This window comes from Micromys minutus, assembly GCF_963924665.1.
Source record: "Micromys minutus genome assembly, chromosome: 23".
NCBI classification, from domain to species: domain Eukaryota; kingdom Metazoa; phylum Chordata; class Mammalia; order Rodentia; family Muridae; genus Micromys; species Micromys minutus.
The window spans coordinates 12,819,444-12,842,237 of record NC_137958.1 but is presented as its reverse complement, the minus strand read 5'-3'; the positions used below and the strand labels follow the sequence as shown (position 1 = coordinate 12,842,237).

Genomic DNA, 22,794 nt, shown 5'->3' with positions numbered 1-22,794 from the left:
AACTGAAGATTATGTTTGACACACGCTGTCAGGATTAAATGAAAAACCCTAACACCAAATGCACGTTTACTTTGGACCATCTTACTCTCAGGTATTGAAGCTGAACCAGAGGAGAAATGGAAGGTGGCCCATTTTATCAACAGTCAGGATCCAGAATTTATAGGTGTTAAGAGAAAACCACCTCTCTATCAATTATTAAATTAAAATTGGTAAGTGTAGGTACCCTCACGAATTTCCTCTGCCCAACAAGTCTTCTGAAAGACATTAGCTGCAGACTTGAGATCTTTTGCAGACATTTACATCCTACTTCCTCATAAAGAGTTTATTAACTGTGAGAGCTTTAGTAGTGTCTAATATGAAGCCAGGCATGCTTGCCCAATGAGGGAATGCCAATTTCCACACCCTCCAGCCTGTGCTGATGTAGCCAATATCCCAGTCTTTGGCCAATGTGGTTAACTTTCCTGGATGTTTCTCAGTATCATCCACAGCCACTTTTCTAGAAAATTTTTACTTGAGATAGGTCTTCTACAGAAATTCTCAGCTGGCTTTGGTAAAACTAGTTTTCCCAATGTAGTGAGGATGACTTACCTTACTCTAGTAGAAAACCAGTGACAGCAAATAATGAAATATAATACAAGTTAAAAAATGCTTCTCAACGCATGCAGCACTGTGATTACTCATAAAAGTCTGACCGGGCTTAGGCGCAATATAGGATTTTTCATCTCTTTTGAAAATAAAAATTCAACATGTTATTTCTTATCCTTCTACCCCCAATATAGAGATATGCTTAACTTCTTAATGTAATGAAACATGCAATATTTGCTCATATCCATATGTCAAGGTACATATAGCTATAACACTACATTTGGCATAAATGTTACATTTAAAGTATAAATATTAATCATTTAATTTCTGTTGTAAATTTTATCTGCATTTTCAATTATTTACATTTTCTGTACTGTTAACACCTGATGAGATTAGGGATGGGCTTTAAAAATGGAGAAGTCTTCTACATCAGATAAGACAGTCAAATTTAATACAGGAAAAAAATGCTTTGCGAGCAACGTAATAAGCTCATCTTCATAAATCATTTGTGCCAAAACTGTGACGGTATCTTGATGATGAATAGCAAAAGGGGATGGATCATGATGGAACTTATATTAAAATCTGATAAATGTGTTCAAAGCAAAGGTAGCAACATATTAGTTTTCAGTTTTCAATAAATGGGGTGACAATTTGCTTGTTATTAAATCAGCTCACAATGGCTAACTTTTTACTGAGTGATTTGCTTTCAAGGTACACATGCAAAAATCAGCCCAATTCACTATCCACATGACAGGCTGTGACTGAGACACGCACACGGATGTGATGTGTGAATGGAACGCACGTTTGGGTGAGGGAGGTTCTTAGGAGAGAAGCGTGAGCGCCCAACCGAAGGGGCTGAGACAACAGATTCTCTTGCACCCTAAGAAGCACCCTCCCAGCACGGATCTTGTGAGGGATCTGCCCAGGTGTCTTCACAAACATTGAGAAACAGCCTATGCTAGCAAGTGAGCTCAGAGAAATTAGGATTCTCCTGGCTGGCAATGACTGTGTTATGCTATATCATTTGGACTTTATGGAATGAAGTCTTTTTGTGAACCAGTGAGGCTGGGAAAAAAAGAAAAACCTAATCTGCCAGTTCAGTGTAGACAGAGTAGAGGGGTTGGGGAGGGGAGCCACGGCAGAGGCTTCCATGTGCAGGTTCCACTGGCAAACAAGAGAGTATTACAGTCTCAAATAAGTGCAAGGACTTTGCTTGTTAAATGCAAAAAGGGACATTTCTATCTTTATAGTTTGAGGCTGGTCATTTTTTATGTTTAGGATGCTCAAATATTTCCATAGATAGTCCTTTGGAATTAAAACAATAAGAATATATTATATGTCATGTTCATTTCGAAGTTCCCCTATACCTGGAAACATTTTCCAAAGGCATTGAATTTGTCCTTACCAAACTTGTATGTCCTTGTTTAATATGGGCAGTGTGGACACTACTCAGTGTGAGATGCCATGATCCCAGCTTTTTGTTCTGGGGTTTTAGCGTGTGTTCTTGGTACATATATACAAAAGTAGAAGTATGACATCAAGGCTTGATCAAAGCAACTCTCACTTGGAAAGGAAAATAAGCTGTAAAAGTTCTTTCACTGAAACGTAGGTTGCAAAAGCATGCTAACTGTGCTGTCTGCATGTTCGAGCAGGTTGGATCTGTATCCCCCATGTGTGCCTCAGGTTCACTCAGTGGTGAAGAGGTGACTGTCACTAGCTCATACAGCTAAAGGGTCTGATAGGGAAGTGCAGCTAAGTAAGAAAATACATTCCACTAGTCGGGCTTTATGGACGATTTTAGTCTACTTCTTAAATATATGCATTTTCCATAGCAAAAATTGTAGTGTTTATGAAATAACATGAACTTCAGCTAGATTCTGTGCATCCGACACAGGTGAAGGACAACCGGGTTGTTACAGTTTATTTTCTTGAATTATCTGAAACTTTCTATTATATATTCATCAAATGAATAAACTGTATTGCAAAGCTACCAAGTACATAAAAATGACTGTCTTAAAACTTGTAATTCTTACAAAAAGGAAATACTTTGAACTGTGTTAGTGGCATAAAAACATTATATCTTAATAACAGAGCAAAAATACCAAAATATGCAATTCTAAAATAGAATTCTTTAAGAATACATATTAAAATTCATTTATTGACTTGAGCTCTGTGAAGTATATACTTTTTCTAGAGCAAAGGAAATAAAATCCTCCTATGATTTTAACATCTTTTAAGATATCACTAAAGGGATATCATTTGTTTTCTAAAATTATGTGTACTTAAGATCTGAAGAATCCACTGAAAGATGACGTGGAGACAAACAAGCTATGTAGCAGCACAGGAGTGCTGGCCTGTCCCTGTTCAAAGGCTTAGTGTCCCGAAGCTTTGAGACTATGAGGCAGGGTCAGAGCAGGAGATACCTGGCAAATGAGAAATTCTTTACATCTTCAAACTCTAGGGATTGAATAAAAACGAAGTCTTGTAATACAGTTTCAGAATGTAATAAGTTTTGAGTCTTATGACAGTATCATGATGCTGGTAGTTGCTTACAAAAATTAATACCAACACCAGGTATTCCAGAAGGTTCTCTTGGGGGCAGGTAGGAAGGCTTCCAGATAGAACTCTGAAAGCCCCTGAGGTAGCAGGTCAGCAGGGAACTGAGTCATTGTTTCCCAGTTGTGAAGGGGTTATGTCATACTGACATGGTATATTCTAGATGATAGTGGTGGCTTGTCTGGGTGGGAGTGGGAAGTATCTATCCATATGTAGGCTATGCTGAGGAGTCTTGTATGCTGCCAGGACAGAATTAGTATCCTGCTTTCTGTTAAGTATGGGCAACTTTTGAGGTTTCCAGGGGAGCTGGTAATGCTTTGTTTATTCGAGTTGTCTTGGCAGAAGGATTGAAAGAAGATGCGATTGATGATTCTGGGTTACTTCACAAGAAGCACCCGAGGTGCCTATCAAGGTGGTGCTTGGTTCCCAGTGCAGACAAGGCTAACCCTTCAGAGGAAGGCCAGCTTCCCCAGGGATTCTGAGCTTCAGTCAGATGGGGTCTCTCTGCTCTAAGGAGAGAGGTCAGAGCACAATGACTCTAGGATTGAATTCTGGTCTGCTTGGATATTTCTCTATGTCCTCACTATATACATATATTTATGTATATGTTTACAATCTTTGAGAGCCCAAGCTATTCTACTTTTCTGGAATAATGTACTTGGAGGAAACTAATGTCTAAGTAAAACACCAGCCTCATGTTTAAATTCAAGGGTCTGACTGTTCCTTTAAACTTAATTTTTTTTTTTTTTTGTTTGTCCTGTGGAGGCAGAGCCCAGCAAGTGGTCCAAAAGCAGCAGAGCGCACAGTGGGAGCTTGTGAGGGACCAGGTTGCTCTTGGAGTTGGGATTGATATGGATGCCATGCAAGCAGGTGCCTCAGTGACAGCTGGGACAAGGGCTAGCTCAAGACTGCAGAATTCAGCTCATGGCCATGAGAAAAAGAAAACAAATCTGGTAGTTCTCCTACCAATTAATGATCGAAATTTGCTTTAAAAATGACTGAAATCAGCCACGCGACTGATTTCATCTCGGATCTGGTAAACAGAATGAACATTTGAACCTATCTACCGAGAAGATTCGCCTCTCCTTGACAACCACTTGGAGCCACCAGTTCGAACCCGCCGAGACATAAGCATTCCAGTTTTACAGGAACTAGATTGTTAGAGAAAAAGCAAGTCATCTCTTTGCAAGGGAATAGTCAACCCAGCCAGAGGAGAGTGGTGACCTCACTTTCACATGGGACAAACAAATGAGGGAGGGGGGACACCCTGCACTTACTGGGTCATGGGACTGGTCAGGAGCAGTGGCAAACCACAGAGTCTCTATTCTAGTTACAACCAAATCCTTAACTGTAGGATGCCATGGGTCTTCACCATGGGCTCAACCACCATGACACTGCATATAGACCAGCACAGATGATTCTTTTAGGAGGCCATTTTATTTTGTAAGGCAACCCAGATCAAGCATAAGACGTCACTTCCCATTTCCCCAAAGACTTCTGTTTTATTAAATTTGATCATTCCTGCCAACCCTTATATATATAAACATTTTACTAATCAAAGCTTTCCAAAGCCCACTAAACTACATTCAGGGCTTTGTTATACTTGACTGTTGACTTGAAGCAGTAGCCTACAGCTGCTGAAAGAGTGTTAGCCACGTGGCCCTATGAGGATCTTCTTCATCACGCCTACTTCTTCCTAAATTAGGAGCATAGGGTAAAAGGAACTTCAAACCTTTCTAACATGGACGCAGGACGCTAGGTAGCAGATACTCACAGGACGACCTCCACATGGTCCAAAGCCCATTGATCATGACCTGTTCCATTGTGGCGCGGTTGCCACCAGCGCAGTAAAACTCCTTTCATTCGTGCTTCCCTGGTGACAAACAGAAGGACACAGAGGTTGAATGTTTCAGAAACCTTTTCTGTGAAGGAGGACCTTTCTTCTGGTAGGCGAACTCCAGATTTCAGAGGCTTTAATAGGCTAACCCAAGACAAGAAAACGTTGCTCATAGGATCCGGATCTGCCTAGTGCCTAGTATGAAATTTGGGACTTAAAGGCAGGTAGTAGAGGCCTATCTTCCTCCATTCCCCTTGTTCAAACAGTTTTTGGGAGAGCAATGTGTTTATCAACAAGCATGAAATGCTTCCTGTGACAGACCCTGGGCTGGAAGCTGGATGAACAAGGTGATGTGAATGTGTGGTCTCCAGGTTACCAAACACTTGCTCCAAATAGAAACTCACGGCTGCTGGCTGTTCTCTAAAGGATTGAAGGACTGTTTAAAGGAAGAGACACATGCACAGTGTCTTTGCATTGAGTTCTCCGCCCCTCCCCCCCTTGCCCTTCTGCCTTGCTTAGGTATCTGCCTCTGCACCTACGGAAAACAGCAACACAGCATTGACGGGGTCTGGGCTGTCTGGGCTCTGCCGCTGCCTAGGTTCACAGCATTGAATAACCACCCAGCTTCCATGCCGTGCTCAGAGTTACCGCTTACAGGGGGACGTTGTAAGACACCCGCTGGGCTTGTGTAAAGTCCTTGGGCTGGTGCTGAGCGATGACGTGCCAGGTGATGCCATTGTTGACGCTGTACTGAAGCAGCACCGCTTTGTCCACGGCGTGGGGGCCGCTGAGGTCGCTGTTGCAACTCTCTGTCTGCGAGGTGCTCCCAATTTGCAAGACAAACATAATTTTGCTGAGGAAAAAACAAATACAGGGAAATACAACTTCAGATGAAAGCTGAAAAACATTTTCCCTAAAGGCCATAGTTCTTGGGGTCACAATACAGTCGGGTCCTCTGTAGGTTCCACATCTGAAAGTCAACCAATTGCACACAGAAGATATTCTAGAATAAAACCCTGCTACTGAATGAATACAGCCGGTACCTACTTTGTTATTCCTCAAGTAATATAGGGTATCACCCATCTGCATAGTGTATACATTGTACTTGACACCATAAGCCATGATCTAAATCACTCAGAAGCATTAGCAAAGGCCAAATGCAAGTACTACATCAGAGAGAGGTGAGCATCGATGGACACCCTGGAACTAACTTCCCCTGTTTACTAAGGGCTGACTGTACAGCACACACCGGTAAGAAAGAACAGCTCTTTCAAAGATGTGCCCCTTTTTCATGATGCTGGAGATTTGTTTAGAATATTTCCCCCTTGCTCTCTAAACAGTAATACAGGCCAAGCAGCCGAGGACACAGAACACACACACAACATGTGTACAGTGTGCTTCTTTACAAATGGCTCCAAGCTAAACGGCGTCTGGACCAGGGCAAATCATCACATGTATTTCATGAAAGGTTTTATGGAGATCAGATGAGGAAAAGCCGGAGCATGCCCGTTTAGGCTCATGTCCGTCCTTCCGATAGATGCCTCCTCACATTCCACAGACATCCTCATGCTGAGAGGACACAGCTCTTTGTGTGTGCTTGCGTGTGTATACCTGGGTGGTGTGTGTTTGCATGCACCTATATGGGTGTGTGCGCGTGTGCATGTGCGTGTGCAGATATGTGTGTGGAGGCCAGAGGTTAATGACAGCTATCTTCGGGAGCTTTTCCACCACACCATCTTGACACAGGGTCTCTCAATGAACCTGGGATTGACTGATTCAGTTAGACTGGCTATCTAGCAAAGGGCCTGTGACCTTTTGTCTCTGCCTTCTGGTTTGAGGATTATAGCTGCATCTCTACAGTTGGCTCTTTATAGGTGTTCCTGGGCATCTAAACTCAGGCTACATGCTTGCATGACAGACTCTTTACCCGCTGAGCCAACTCCTCAGCCCTGCAGACACGGATTTTAAACATAGGAACATCTCCCCATAAGGTTACCAGTGGTAACAGGGTGGTTACATGTAGGGCAAATAGGGAGTATACATTATTTATATAACATCTTCATGCTTAGAGGACTCAGCTCTTTGTGTGTGCACGTGTGCATATATGTGCAACTGTTCACTGACTAGTACAAGGGGACAAGGAAGCCTGACTCTAGATTAATTGTATCTTTTTGGCAAGAAAACAATGGGAGTGTGATGGGTACAATTCTAGCATTTCCATGGTTCCCACACAGGAATTGCTTTTATTATATTTTTACAGTTCATTATACTGAAAACCACAAAAATATGCTCTTCTGCCTCAGAAAATAGGAGTATTTGCCAAAGGAAAGGTTTCAGGTTAGCCACCACATCCTGTTCCTGTGTATCTAGCCCTCAGGTGCCCATGTGGTTCCTGAATTCTTGCCACCATTCAGTGGCTATGCGAGTCCAGGGTTTTGGGGTCCCTTTAAGCCTCCACATCATTACTCTGGCTGAATGGCTGGGGATTGGAAACGGGGAAGAAAGTCAACCCTGCTGGGGTCTTGCTCATCGCGGACATAATATATGGTATATGATTTTGCTCACTCTCTTCTGCATTAATAGTAAAAATCTCATCATCCTTTATGCCTATTTGTTAAACTTATAGGGGCTAAACATAGCAGCTTGCCTTTATAAACTTTTTCATATATTAATTTACACCTCTGCCGTGGCTGGCTTTATGTTATCGATGTAGCTAGTATGTGTGGGAAGAAATAAGAACGCCAACCTACGGTGATTTTACACAGTGATAGTTCTGAGTTGTTAAAACATGCGATGGCTCTTCGGTATTCAGGTTCCCTCGTTGAGTGGATAATGCTGTATGAAGACCATGATCAGACCTGGGCTTGTGATCGGTTCTGAGTCGTGAATACCGCGCAGGGTTTGCTCACCTTGCTCGAGTGAGATCCAGCGGCTTGGTGGCTGCTTGCCTTATCTGACAACCATTAAAGTAGAGGGAGTCTCCGTGGGCATAGGGCGCCAGCTGCCCACAGCCACTTCCGATGACGCCACCCTGAATTGTTTCCCAGTTGGCTTCAGTGACTCTTGCTGACTCAAAATTGTCTTTAATGTAACTAGGAAGCTCGTGACTGAAGACAGAGCAGTCATCACCTGGGGGAGGGACAATCACAGAGGCTGAAATCAGCTGGAGTAAACACAATCCTCCGAGAATAAGAACAATATTCAATTTCAGGTTTGAGCCAGACTTAGGCAAGAACACTGAAGTACCAGGCAGGCTCGCTCCCAGAAGCAATCATTTCTCTTGTATTCAGGTATTTATTGGCTTATGTTGAGACAAATCCTATTACCTTTGAGTCAATGCTTAATTACGTGCATGTGAACGTATTCACTGCTTGGGCCAATCTGTTGTTTAAATGCTTACAGCATCTGGCCAGGCTTGTGTGTTTACCAGTGATGGGTCTCAGCAGGGAGCTTTCTCCCTGGTCTAGGAGGCCAATCTAATTTCTTTTTTTTTGCCCAGTATGAATTTTGCAGAAATTCGGTGTTCTTGTTCTACATCCTGCTTTTTACTTAATGAGTCCTGAGAACAGTCTGTCTTAATCCCTTGTTGGATTCCAGCATCTAACACAACTCTGGGTACCTTTTCAATAATCAGCAAGGATGCTGGGATAAATTAATAACTGAATAATAAACACATGGGACATGTCTCTCGGCAGGCACCAAGGTGAGACTGGTATGTCAGACACTAAGCTAGTGAATGTGTGCATCCTTCCATTTTTTCTTGATCCGAACTATACACGTTTACTAAATGCCCTCCATGATTCAAAATAAAAAGTCCCACTTCTGTTGGAACAGGGATGAGTCAGCCAGGCCTTCTAGTGAGACATTTGATTCATTAATTTGCCCAAAGTTAAAACTCTTCAGCTAATAGCCAGGCAGACTCGGCTGGTCTTGGCAGCAGTGATAACAGGGGAACAGGAGGTGGCTAAGTAACTTTTGACATCAGAGATGTGTAGGCGGCTACATTCATCGTATCCATTTCATCTGGAGGCAAAGACATAGCACCAAGCAAGAAATCTAAATAGATCTCCCGATAGAGTTCCAACATGTAGATTCTAGCATTATGTTCTTGGGGGAAGCTGTATAATTTTTATCTTCTTCAGATAATCTCTCAGCTGGGAGAACTGGCAATGTTGATTGGGAAGAAAAATCTAGGACCTGGTTATATCTATCCACTCTGTGCTTTTATAACAAGTACGTAACCTCTAAGCCAAAATTATACAGCATGTATAAGAATGGGTTTAAGTAACTTCTCATTGCAAACATACACAGAACTGATTGACTTAACATCACATAATTAAGTTTTCATAGTGATGGTGTTAGACAGCTATCAACAGGGGCAACTTGTGAGGCTCCATCCACCACTGCTGATGTGTGTGGAGTCAGGACAGCAGCTGGAGCACATTCAGATCATCTATCTGCCTATTAAAAATCATCTGAAGGCTGGATAAAAATGGGCAGCATAAAGCAAATAGGAGCTTAAATAAATTACTTATTTATCAAGTGGGAACCTTAACCACCGGTCACTTACATGGCTGACTCAAAAAAAAAAAAAATGGATACAGTCTAAGCAAACAGTGCAATCGGAGCATTGTAAAGCTCAGCAATTTCTCAGCTTTAATTACTAAGCTATGAGGAAGGAATGGGGAGTGCTTGATGGTAGAGTTTGGAGCCTGTTAAGTCTGAGCAAAAGGAGAGCAGGTCTGTCTGGAGGGTTTTTTCCCACCATTCCAGAGTCTGACCAGATACTGTCCCACACGTTTGGCCCCTAGAAGCCCAAGCAGTAGCAATGAACATGGTTGTATGATGGAGCCTGTTTTCCCCCAACACCCCCTCCCCCCTCCCCTCTCCCCGTGGCACAGTGACCTGAGAGGTTGAGCACTCAGGCCCCCAGCTACATCCGTGGGGGATGAAAGCTGGATGCATTCAAATGCTGATGAAGACAAGGCCCAGGGGAGGAAATGAGAGTTGGGTGTGGCTGGGACAGGAAGCTCTTGTGAAAGGCAGGGAGCACAGGGAACTACAGAGTATCCTGTGTGGATTTATCTTACAAATGTAAATCATCATGTACAGAATCTATCAAGTTGATTTTAGCCTTTTTTTTTTTAATGCGTAGATGTGAGGTGACTTTGAGTATATGTAGGCACTTGTATGAGTCTATACAGTGGGCAGGGGACAACCTCAGATGTCACTGTCATCCACCTCCTTTGAGTTAGTTTCTAACTGGGGCTCATCAACTAGTCTAGACTAGCAGCCAAGTGAGCCCTAAGGAACCTCCTGTCTCTGTGTCCCCAGTGCTTACAGTGTACGTGTGTGACACCAAGCCTGGCATTTTTATGTGGATTGTGGGATCGAACTCAGGTCCTTGAGCTTGCAAGCCAAGTTGCTTTACTGTCTGAGTCATCCTCCCAACTCCTCAGACTTCTTTTAAAAATGAGTTTCAGGAAGCAGGAGGGGAACTATTTGGGAGGGAGGAGGAAGAGGAGCATATATGTAAATATCATAAGGAGAGCCAGTGTTCTGTAGACATCCCAAGAAAAGTAATTTAAAATGCTTTCAGGAATATAGCTCAAGACTGAGAATTCGTTCCAAAGATAATAACCGAGAGGTCAAAGACTGTGTCAGCCACTGTGTCTGCCCCTCAGCCTGGCTTTCCCGTCCACTCCCTAGTGTCCTGTATGTAACATAAGGAGCCCACAGTGTCCTGTTTCACGAACAGCCCGGGGTTCAGACCTTGGAAGCTTTCATCACAGATGCAGATAGCCCCCGTGGTGCAGTAGCCATGGCCGCTGCAGAGCTTGGGGCAAGCCTCTCCAATGTATACGTGGTCAATGGCCCAGCTTTGCTTCTCAGTTTCTTCTCCCTTCTGAATCCAGCGGAACTGCGTGGCACTGGGAAACCCAAGGGGAAGAACAGAGTCAACGGGCGTTCCTGTCTAGCCTCTGCCTGTGGGAATGGGGAACTGAGGACAGATCTCAGGTTTCTACTCAAATCACTCTTCCAGACCTCGGGTGTGAGTCCTCATGCGCCTTTCTGAAAGCTTTCTCTAAGGTTTTCTCTTCCTTTGCCTATGTACCCACACATGTGTGTGTTTGTCATGCATGTGTGTGTTTGTATGCAGTGTATGGGAAGGCCTGAGTGTTATTCCTTCTCTTCAATTTTTTATGAGAATTCCCTATTCCAGTCTATAGTAATTCTATGTCCCTGTATGTGTGCACCCATGTGTGTGTGTATATATACACATATGTATGCATATGTATGTATGTGTGTGTGTATAATATATATATATGTATATATCATTAAAGAAACATAATTCTCTAAATCTTTCAGGGAAACCATACAGTATCTTATTTATCTCAGCTTTCTGTAACCTGACAACCCAGGCGGTCTGCATGTCCACATGAGCAACACAGCCTTCAGCAGGATGGAACGCTAGGGCAGAATTAGCCCCAACTTGAGTCTCTGTGTAGAATCTAACATTCAGGATGTTTCAGTAAATGCTGCACAGGTATGATACGTGGTTAAAAGAAAATCTAGGATCTGTGAGTGATTTACAAATATGTTCCCATCTTTTTTTGGGACATGGGATGGCAAGAAGAAGAAAGGGTCCTCAGGCTGCAGTCAAAATCCTGTTCACATCTTTCTGCATGGCTGTGTAGAGTAGAGGTTTATGCTATGTGGGTTGTGACCCCCTATGGGGTCAAGTGACACTTTCACAGGGGTTGCCTAAGACTGTCAGAAAACACAGGCATTTATATTACAATTTACAACAATAGCAAAATTAGTTATGAGGTGGCAACAAAAATAATTTTGTGGTTGGGGGGTCACCACACATGAGGAACTGTATTAAAGCTGTAGGAAGGCTGAGGAGGCAGTCTGATTGTCCTACTAAGCTTATCTCTGCTGAGGCTCACTGCCGGAGAGGCTGTCTGACAGTCCTACTAGGCTTACCTCTGCAGACAACCCACCTTGAAGAGACGTGGTCCGGCAGCTGGATGGTGACTCTTTTCCAGCTTGAGCTGTTGACAGCATTATAAATGGTGGCTTCGTGGAACTGGAAGGGGGAGCAGCCAATGCTGTTGGAAGAGGAAGGGAGGCACTGGGTCTGCACGAGCTGCCAGGAATCGGACCTGTGAACAAAAAGATTACAAGTCAGGACTATGCAATTAATAAGTCAGGCAACGCTTTGGGATAGGATTACATCATTTTATGTCAATTTTCTTTTTTAAAAAATATTTTTTTCTGTTTCATGTGTTGGAATGTTTGCTTGCATGTATGCATGGGCGCTACGTGTGTGCAGTTCCTGCACAGGCCGAAGAGGCAATCCGACTGGGACTGGAATTACAGACAGGTGTGAGCCACTGCGCTCTGGGAACTGAGTCGGTGTCCTTTAAAGAGCGGCCAGTGTTCTTCCGTGCCCAGCCTTTGCTCGAGCTACCTCTCTTTAGAGATATTCATTTAGAATTCCATCCTTTAAAAATTACATATAATTATAGACCATTGAATCACTGAAAAGAATTTAAAATATAACCCTGGAGTTAGATACCTACAAGTAACATTAAATGAACTCATATGTATGTTTGCACATGAAGATATAAATGTGTGTAAGAATGTATTATTACATTCATGTATATAACAATAACAGTTAAAGAACTAGATCTATCCATTTATACATGCATGTAATAATAACAGTTAAAGAAATAGATCTATGCATTTTTATTTATCTTTTTTTATTTTATGTATTTACATTTATATCTACACATTTATACATGCATGTAATAATAACAGCTAAAGAGAAAGAGGCCGTGAATTTGAGAGGGAGTAGAAGAGAGGAAATGGAAGGGAGAAATGCTGTAATTATATTTCAATTAAAAATATAAATTCTATACAAAATAAAAAGCTATCCCCTATAAAAAAATCTCACTGGAGGGGTTTGAGGGAGATTAAAAGGTTAGGGGTGGGGAGAGGAACAGGAGGGGAGACCTTGATATAACTCCATTTCAATTAAAAACATTTAAAATATTAAGGAAAGATCACACCAAAACAAAAACCCCAACCCTCTTGTGGGTCACCCGCACCCAGTGGCTAGCCCTACACTCATGCTCATAGGAACAGCTCTTAGAGGAATGGGGCTGTGAGAGGAACAAAAGAAGATGAATGAGTAAGGGCTGTAGGATAAGTCCTGCACGGAAGAGTGTGAATGGATACGACAAAATACCTTGTGTATACGTATGAAATTCTCATAGCATAACTAACTTCAAACCGAAAAGAAAACAATAATTTCTCATTAGATGCGTGTTAATCTTTAAAACTACATCAATATGTAAATGTGTTCCCAGACAACAGAAAAAAATGACAGTATGTATATGGGTTTAACTAACTTCTCATTGCAAACACACACAGAACTGATTGACTTAACATAACATAATTAAGTTTTCATAGTGATGGTGTTAGACAGCTATCAACAAGGGCAACGCCCCACGTGAGGCTCCATCCACCACTGCTGATGTGTGTGAGGAGTCAGATCAGCAGTTAAAGCACATTCAGATCATCTGCCTATTAAACACTTCGAGCTGTATGAAGCCAATAGTTATGTGCAAATTTTATGCTAAGGAATCTCATGAATATTCCCAGAGCTGGCCAGGTACTGTTGGTAGTCCCAGTCTGCCCAGTCCTGGGGTTACAGGTGTGCCATAGGTGTACCCCAATCTCCTGAAAACTTCTGCTTCCCATACGCAGAACTGCTTCTTTGCAAGCAGTTACCTTAAACTTAGACCCACATTTGAATTCCATTTTCAGGCTGGGCAGAAACGTAGACTGACTTCACTAACCTTGCATCCTTAGTGTACTCCAGCATGACGGAATGAAGGTCACCACAGGAAGTGGCTTCACAACCCACCACAATCTAAAACAAACAAGAGCAATCAGAGTCTGGGCCAGGCTAAATGATATTCAATAGAACTAATCAGAAATCCTGGATCTCAACACCAAGACTCTAATGGGCAATCAATTATTCAGAGGATGTTTTCCAAGGATCCTGCCAGTGCATGGAGAATTCACTCCTCAGAGCTGAGAATGAAAGATTCTGAGGTATTATCTCTGCTAATTTAACTAATATGCCACATTACATGAATTTGGATAAGCTAAATTGGATAACTATATTATGAGAAGAATTTATGGAAGGAAATCGAAAGTATCTAATGCAAAACACGTTCACTGGTTTTACACAGCACTTCTCTGCTATTAAGCTTTTCTTTGGAAGTGAAAAATAAAATTAAATGATTACTTGAATAGTCATTCTATGGCTGATTCTCCTTTTCAGTATTATCTGCAATGAAATGTTTGAACCTTAATAATGCATGGATGCCATAAAATTTGGGGACTCAAATATAAGTTCTAATTGTTGATTTATTTAGCAAGTGCTATTCACTGCTGGTATGGGGACAAGTTAGTGACAAACATTTCAGGCATAACACTCATAAATGAGACAATTATAATTCAAGGTTAGAATAAGAAGTATAGTCCAATAATGTTAGTGGGCATCTAAAAGACACATAAATAACTGAGGAATAGTGAGATTGCAGCTGACTGAATGGGTTGAAAATTAACTCATCATTAGGTGCATGTCAGCTGACCCTGGAGGATGGGGAGCGTCTCGGAGGCAGAGGTGGCAGGAAGCTGAGGCTGGATGCAAGTGGAGAGGGAATGGAATCCTGTGGGATGAAGCCAGAGACACACATACCCAGGCTGTGATACACACAAGCAGAAAACCCCTGAAGGCTGGAGGGGCCAGACAATAATGCTCATCTGATTCTGGCATCACCGTTAGGTGGGAGTGGAGAGAAACCGAGAGCCAAGAGGGAACTTGATGGGAATTTGTATTGGTTGACACAAATGGATGTGACGGTGTGGAGAAGATCTGAGGAGGGGAGGGACATGCAGAAGAATTAAAGGGCACAGGCACTGCTCACAGGTGACTTTAAGAAATTTAAAGCTGTTTACTGTGAAAGGTGGGCTGATCAACAGGAGCCGTCAGGAAGAGCTGGTGTCGGAGGGAAGCTACTGAGTTTACCATGAGACATACTGAGAGCAAGTCAGACACGTGTAGAAACTACTAAAATGGACTTAGTGGGCTGGTGATAAAGGAGCTGTGGTCAAGCCTGATGTGACCTAAGTTCGATTCCTGGGGTCCACATGGTGTGCGGAGAGAGCTGACTCAAATTGTCCTTTGACCTCACGTGGTCAGCCATGGCACGTGTGACACACAGATGCATGCACACACCTCAAATCAGTAAACCACTAATGTAACTTAAAATACTAATATAAAATTGAGTTGTTAGTGAACGGTCAAGGTTAGATACCCACACCTGAGAGTTGCTTTTCAAGGTGTGACATGAGCCGGGAGACGGCATGGAATCTGAGTGACCGGATGCAGTGGGGGAAGAGACGCTGGGATGCAGTGGATGTTTGGAGGTAGAGGGGAGAAAAATTACAAAAAGGGCCCAGAAATAGATACCAAGGAGATCAAAGAACAAGAGAGAAGGAAGAGAAAGGGGGAGGGAGGAGGGGGAGAGGGAGGGGGAGAGGAAGGGGGAGGAGAGGGAGGGGGAGGAGGTAGAAAGGGAGGTGGAGGAGGGAGAGAGGAAGGGAGAGGAGAGGGAAGGGAGAGGAGAGGGAAGGGAGAGGAGAGGGAGAGGAGAGGGAGAGGGAGGAGAGGAGGGGGAGAGGGAGGGGGAGGAGGGGGAGAGGAAGGAGGAGGAAAGGGAGGTGGAGGAGGGAGAGAGGAAGGGAGAGGAGAGGGAAGGGAGAGGAGAGGGAAGGGAGAGGAGAGGGAGAGGGAGAGGAAGGGAGAGGGAGAGGAAGGGAGAGGGAGAGGGAGGGGAGGAGAGGGAGAGGGAGAGGGAGGGGAGGAGAGGGAGAGGGAGGGGGAGGAGGGGGAGAGGAAAGAGGAGGAAAGGGAAGGGGGAGAAGTGGGAGAGGAAGGGGAAGGAGGGGAGAGGGAAGGGGGAGGAAGGGGAGGAGGGGAGAGGGAAGGGGGAGGAGGGGAGAGGGAGGGGGAGAAGGAGGGGAGAGGGAGGGGGGAGGAGGGGGAGGAGGGAAAGGTAGATATTAATCTTCCACAGTTGCAGAGAAGGGCAACAGAGCTGAATACTTAGAAAGTACCGGAGAGAAGAAGGGATCCGAGTGGATGCTGACTCAGGTGGGGTCGAGTCTATGGTAATCTAAATTTCAGGGGACAAATTTACCTCTATTAAAATTATTTTTAATTTGCATGTATATGAATGGGATTGGGGGGAGGGTAGAGATCTCAGATGCCCTGGAGCCAGAGTTACAGCCAGGTATGAGCTGCCTGACAAAGGTGTTGGGAACTAAGCACAGGTCTCTTAGATGAGCAGCAAGCATTCTAACCTGCCGACCCACCTCTCCATCCCCTTCCCTTTATTCTAAATAAATTAATTTGGCTGGAGGAAAACATTAGTGTCCTTCAGTTCTGAGTTCGCAGAGCCATCCACGGAGGAGATGATACAGCCCTCAGTGGGACCAGGAGAGAGAACTTTCACTTTCAAAGGACATAACTTGGAAGTTGGTGTGGAAGGACTCTTAAGTATGACTGTGATCAGCTTCTGAATAGCAAAAGCCGAACACTGTCTTAAGGGAGTATAAGCATGAAGAATGCTGGCTCATCTCTGAAGGGAGTCTAACACAGAGCCAGAGAAAATGGTAGACGCACTCCATTGTCTGTCCTAAAGTGTCCAGCCTGGCTTTTAAACCATGGGCATTTAAAAATGAGCTAATAATGAAACACATTTCTGTAATACTTCTAGAAGGGTTGGTCAGGTATCAGCAAGAGAGCAGTTGCCGTGGCTTTATCGATCTCTGAGCGTCTACTAATTGCTCACTATGTCCTACTGAGCAGGGTAAGAGATGCTCTACCTCTGTGAGGCTCTGGGAGCTACAACTGTGCCAATGGGCCGGTTTGTGGAGCTGGAGACAAAGAAACATTGGAAAATAGACTGAAGAATAGGAAAGGAAGCAAATGGAGGGATGAAGTTCAGGCAGAGGGAAGCGGGTGTGGGTTCGAGGCACAGACTGAAGCCTTTCATTTTGGCAGATGAATATATATGAGCTGTAACATTTTCTTCTGCATCTTCACATCTCCACAGATTTTTATCTATGCTCAAATAACCATATTTGAAGAGACCCTTTGTCAAAGGTCATCACAAGTTACAGTATCTTTTAATGGGTGACGTCAGTCACTGGGTATCAGAACAAATCCCCTTTCCCACAGCCCACATAGAGGTTTCTGTATGACTTCCCCTTACTTTAAATTGCATCATGTATCCTGGCTGTATAATGAGCTCCCGGGAGGAGAGAGCGTTGTGGGTCTTGTCCTTCTTTTTATTTGGCCAGTAGAGGTGGAAGGATGGATTGCCACAGAATCCTGCGGTCCTCACTGCGTTAGGGTAAAAACTCCAGTTTTCTTCATGGGAAGAGCCTTCTGTTAAGTGGGAAACAACGCCGTAAGTTATTTTCTTCAACTAAGACAGTTCAAAGTTAAATTACTTTCCTGTTTACTACCAAGGCTAGCTTTTATTTTGCATAACTGTTTTAAAATATAAATACCAAGGGAGAGCCCAAGCTTAGGGTAATACTACTGAAGGCCTGCTAGAATGATCACTTTGCTATAAAAAGGAAACTGGAAACTGTTTTTTTTTTTTTTTTTTTGGATAGAAATAGAAATGCTTCTTCCTAGGCATCTGCAGGATGGGTTCTATGGAACAGAAATTACTGGAAGAACTAAAATGGTCTAGGTATCCTGATTATGAATTACAATACAAAGTTTTTATTTAGCGATGTTCCTTAACTTCTCAACTAACAGTTCAGCGAGTGATAAACACTGAAGAGTTATCAACTCCGGGGGCCAAGAACAGCTCACAGACGTTGAGCCGCCCGGACTAGACCCTGCAAGGTGCTGGCTGTGGGATATTCATCGGATGCGTCCACTCACTGCTGACAGGGCGAATGCTGTTTGAGCTCGTTTCTTACCATCATCGAAAGTGTCCACCAGCTGGCTTGGATTGATTTCTGCTCCACCAATCAGAATGTTGTCCAATGCCCACTGCGCACGCTCCACCCCGGAAACCACGAGCCCATTGCTGATCACAAAAGGCTGCCACCAACGAAGTCGAGTTGTGTTGGTGAGGGCCCCCTCAGGGAGGAGGATGTAATCGTGCCTCACAGAAATGTATTTCTGGAAATCCATCTCATGAAGCAAAGTCCAAGTGATTCCTATAGAAACAAACTAATCAACTCCCCGGCACCGGGAAAAACAAACCAGCAGCAATCGCAAGTTCTGTATGCTTCCTAAGAACACTTTACCTAGGCAGTGAAAACCTAGTCTAGGGACTTTAAGTGCCAACATTTGTAATCATGGCTTCAGTTCAAAGCTGATCACAATGTGAGGGTATTCTTGGTTAAAGTAAACATATCGGAGTAAAATTACATAATCTTAATTTCAATTATTTTAAAATTAATTTTAATTAATTAAAAAAATTTAATTTCAATTTCAATTTATCTCTAGATTCTTTAGAGGCTTTATTTTTCAAGAAGAACATATGCTAGTATCTAGACCAGTAGATTCTAGACCTAAAAATACAGCTATTATAATTCTATGCAATTTGTAATTATTTGGTATGATGAGTTGGCCTTATTGATTGATAGGACTGTGGGAGAAATGCTTACAAAACATGACTAGGCTGAGAAAGTTCTGGCTCATCTGTTAGCTAGGTATTCAGAATGTTGTCTGGCTGCTAAAACATTCTTTTGAAAAGAAATCTTTTTAAGTGTTTTCCATTGGCATTGTTTTTACAGCAATGATCTCGTTAAATTACTTATCTTTGTTTTGTGTGTATGAGTGTTCTGCTTGCATGTATGAATGTTCACCACTTGGGTGTCTGATGCCTAAGAGACTCCCTGGAGCTGGAACTATGTATAGATGCCTATGAGCCATTATGTGGTGCTGAAGACCACACCTTGGTTCTCTGGCAATCTGCGCTCTCAGCCCTTAAAGCATTTTCCCCCTGAATATTCCACTGTATTAATGGCCTGGGAGTTGGTTATATATTAATATGTTAATTATATTAATAATACAAAATAATACAACAGAATTTTATTAACATAGCTTTATGAATTCAGGATATTTTGGATTTTTTTTTCGAGACAAGATCTTACTATGTACTTCTTGCTGTTCTAGAACTTACTATGTAGACTCACAGACTTCTACCTGCCTCTTCCCCCCAAAAGCTGGAATTCAAGGTGCATACCATGTTGTTGGGCTTAAGATTCTTTTGAAATCACATTTTACTCAGAAAACCTTAAAATTTTTTTTCTCATGCTTTTACCATTTTTTTTTTTAAAAGAGGACATGATGCTGGGAGAAATGTGGAGAGAGAACCTGGGGGGGGGAGCTGGAGGGGAAGAGAGTGGGTTGTGGATGTGATAAAGATACCCCATATACATGAATTTCAAAGAGTACATAAAAATACAAATCCTATTAAAATCCTTTTCTTTCTAATGGGATCTCTTAGGAGGATGCGCTCCTAAGCCTATGCCGCCCACCAAACGTGCCTCCATCCTTGGAGTAGTCCAGCAGCACGCCTTCCTTCCGGCAGACCGGCCGATGGCAAGACGTCATGTTGTTCTCACTGCCGATGCGTCCCCAGTACTGCAGGAATCTAAAGACAAGCAAACATTCCCTCTCAGAATGACGGATCAGAGCAAAGATGTCACTCAGGTCCGGGGAGTCCAGAGTGCCAACTGGTGCCAACTGTGCCACCATGACGGGCGTGAGAAAGCCGTGACTTACTTTGCGCCTCTCAGATCTAAGTCTTGAGTAATAGCTTGTCTCACAGTGGAGCCCCCGAAATAGAGTGCTGTGTTCTCGGCCAGGATCCCGCATTCCGTACAGGTGCTCCCACCTTCTAAGGACATCCACAAGTCGGGCTTGATCTCTTCGCTGTCAAAGCGCTCTTTCAGGAAAGTCTGTGGGGGCGGGGGGGGGGGCAATGCAGTTAAAGATGATGGTTTCTGGCAGAAACGACGGTATTTTACCCAACACAATTGTTTAGACTCAGAAGTAACAGAACTGATTTCAGTGTTTTTGGAAAGGTATGTTTGAAAGACAATAGGTTATGCTCATAACTACTTTTTACCATATACTGAAGATAATTTAAACTGCTTACGTGAAATGTAGTAATTAGATTCTTATCTTTTAAGATGTAAAAAGGTTGGCTTCTATTCTAACACACATCAAAGTGCAGATTCAAGGTCAAAACATCAGTATCTTTTTGATATAATCCTAATCCATACAAAATCAGAGTAATTAAATAATACCTAGAAAGAATCGAGAGAAAGTCCTTTCTTCTCTCCAAGGAAATGAAATAATTCAGCTATCCTAGAAACATAATAACTAAAACCAAACACAGAAATACTATTTTTTATAGCCCTTAATTCCCAGAGAATTTATATTATCCAGAGAAGGGAAGTGATATAATTTTATCTTATGTTTAGAGAACACAGACTTGCAGTTGCAATAGAAACAGTATTTATGTGCCTCAATGTTTTTCTGTATGTTCCCCAGTTCTATAAGAGAGCTCTATCCTGTGTGGCTAAATAAGTCTCATTTCTTCAAACAGAGCACAATCGACCCCATAATTAAAGGCATGCAAACACAAGGCCGTCTGGCTCGACTTCATTAATGGTGAGAAAATGAGTACAATTTTTCATAAATGAATGTTCATATGTAAGAACATGAGCCAGAGGAAATGCGTGGCTAACCTCACATGCTCTCATTAGAAGACTAAATTAGCGGCCACAATGCAGACTCAGAATCTCCTCTCTGAGAAATACTAATGACATCTGAATGTTCACATGAGGTCTCAGGCCTTTTCTTTACAACTGAGCTATAGCTTCAAATTTTATTTATTGTCAATATTTGCTAGGCTTCAGTTACCTGTTCTTTTTTCTTTTTTTTTTTTTAAATTTAAGATTTCCTGTTTAGGCTGCCCTGGAACTCGCTGAAAAGTCCAGGATTGTAGGTGGGAGCCATGATCTCGGGCAGTTCTAATGTTTCAGCTGGGACATTTTTCCACTATTGAAATGATGTATGTCCCTGTTTATTTACAGAAACAAAACACATGTGTACCATCTGTGTTCAGAAGCCACAGTGACTACATACTGAGCAACGAACGTGTCAAAAACGACTCAGCCACATTTCAGTTTTTTAATAAGTCAGACCATAGAACTTTCTGGAAAAAAGTTCGAGCAGTGTTTCAGCATGGTTGAACATTTGTTTTGGGGGCTGTCTGTAATATTTGCTTCATTTGATAGGAAAGTATCATCCTCCTTTGTATCAATTGTAAAAGTAAGGTCTATTTTAAAAAAGACAAATACTGACTTTAAACTGAATTTTTTTTTTTTTAAAGAAAAATGCTGGACATAGTGGCACATGCCTTTAATCCCAGCATTAGAGAAATAGTCAGGCATCTCTATGAATCTGAGGTCAGCCTGGTGTTCACAGGATCGTGAGACAGTTGAGGAAGGAGCTGTAGGAGGGAAAGGTAGAGACAGACAGGCAGGGACAGAGACACTTAACTTTGCTACAGACTGTTACTCTCACACATAAAATCTAGTCTGTAAGGGAACAGCTCAACAGTACCTTCAGGGTGTGAGTTAAGTAGCAGTTTGGGCCTGAGTACCCTGGGTCACAGATGCACTGTTCCCTTAGGCAGTCTCCGTGGCCACCACAGTTGTCCAAACATCCAGGGCCAAGGTAGAAATTGTCAATTGCCCACTGCACATCTGAATATTTCTGGTAGAACCTAAACCTTACAGGACTGTTGGCAAAAGCAAAGGAATGAAAACCAAAAGTTAACTTTATTCAGAGTAATTTTATCACACACACACACACACACACACACATACACGCCCACACACACTGTTTATGAGAAAAAAAAAAAACCACTTCAGTTATCTCTGTGAATGAAGTAAGTTAATAAAAATGTATTCTGACCACTTCCAACTTCCAGTTTCTAGTAACGAAACTGTGTAGCTGCTTTCTACACACTTCTGTAGAAATTTGCAAAACAAATAAAAACCGGTGAGACTGTTTCAAACACAGAATTATCTTCTAGTGCAATGGAGAATCATAAGTCAGATTTCTGTTTCTTGTTTTAAAATTGAATTTTAGGGTTGTATACAAAGTGTCCAACTTACACTTTGTCCCCATTCATTTGCATTCATCTCTCTCCCCAGCACTCCTCCCCCATGATCTCTCTCTCTCTCCCCTCTGGCTGGTTCCCCTCCCCCATGCTCTTCCTCCTCTGGCTGGTTCCCCTCCCCCATGATCTCTCTCTCCTCTGGCTGGTTCCTTGTCTTCTTCTGGTTACTTCCAATTCCTGCATCTCTGTCACCTGAATTCCATTACCTTCCATATTCTACACTTTCCTTGAAATCTCTCCCTCCCCTCTCTTGGTCTCCTTTCTGGTTTTGCAATCCCTCTTCCACCTGTGCACACAGGGCAAGTTTTAAATCTAGGTTCTGCAGATGAAACAAAGCTTGCAGTGCTTGGCTTAGTTCGCTTGTCGTCATGATTTCCAGCTGCACCACTTTCCTTGCAGGCGTCACAGTTTCATTTTTCATGGTAGCTGCATTAAATTTCACAGTGGGTATGTACCACATTAAAGTGTTTATTTGCCACCTTATCTATGCAGGCGTTT

General features: G+C 42.8%; 1 protein-coding gene across 1 annotated transcript in view; it reads right to left on the bottom strand.

Annotated features, from left to right (window-relative positions):
- The window catches only part of RELN (reelin), a gene marked incomplete at its 5' end in the record, with an annotated part of 413,261 nt that overhangs the window by 5,165 nt on the left and 385,302 nt on the right, over positions 1–22,794 (bottom strand). The window contains 11 exons of the mRNA XM_080936108.1: positions 4,916–5,014; positions 5,634–5,831; positions 7,888–8,107; positions 10,751–10,908; positions 11,986–12,147; positions 13,849–13,922; positions 17,341–17,516; positions 18,065–18,307; positions 19,637–19,752; positions 19,884–20,059; positions 21,735–21,912. Of these exons, the coding sequence (XP_080792234.1) occupies positions 4,916–5,014; positions 5,634–5,831; positions 7,888–8,107; positions 10,751–10,908; positions 11,986–12,147; positions 13,849–13,922; positions 17,341–17,516; positions 18,065–18,307; positions 19,637–19,752; positions 19,884–20,059; positions 21,735–21,912 (1,800 nt within the window). The remainder of the gene's footprint in view (positions 1–4,915; positions 5,015–5,633; positions 5,832–7,887; positions 8,108–10,750; positions 10,909–11,985; positions 12,148–13,848; positions 13,923–17,340; positions 17,517–18,064; positions 18,308–19,636; positions 19,753–19,883; positions 20,060–21,734; positions 21,913–22,794) is intronic.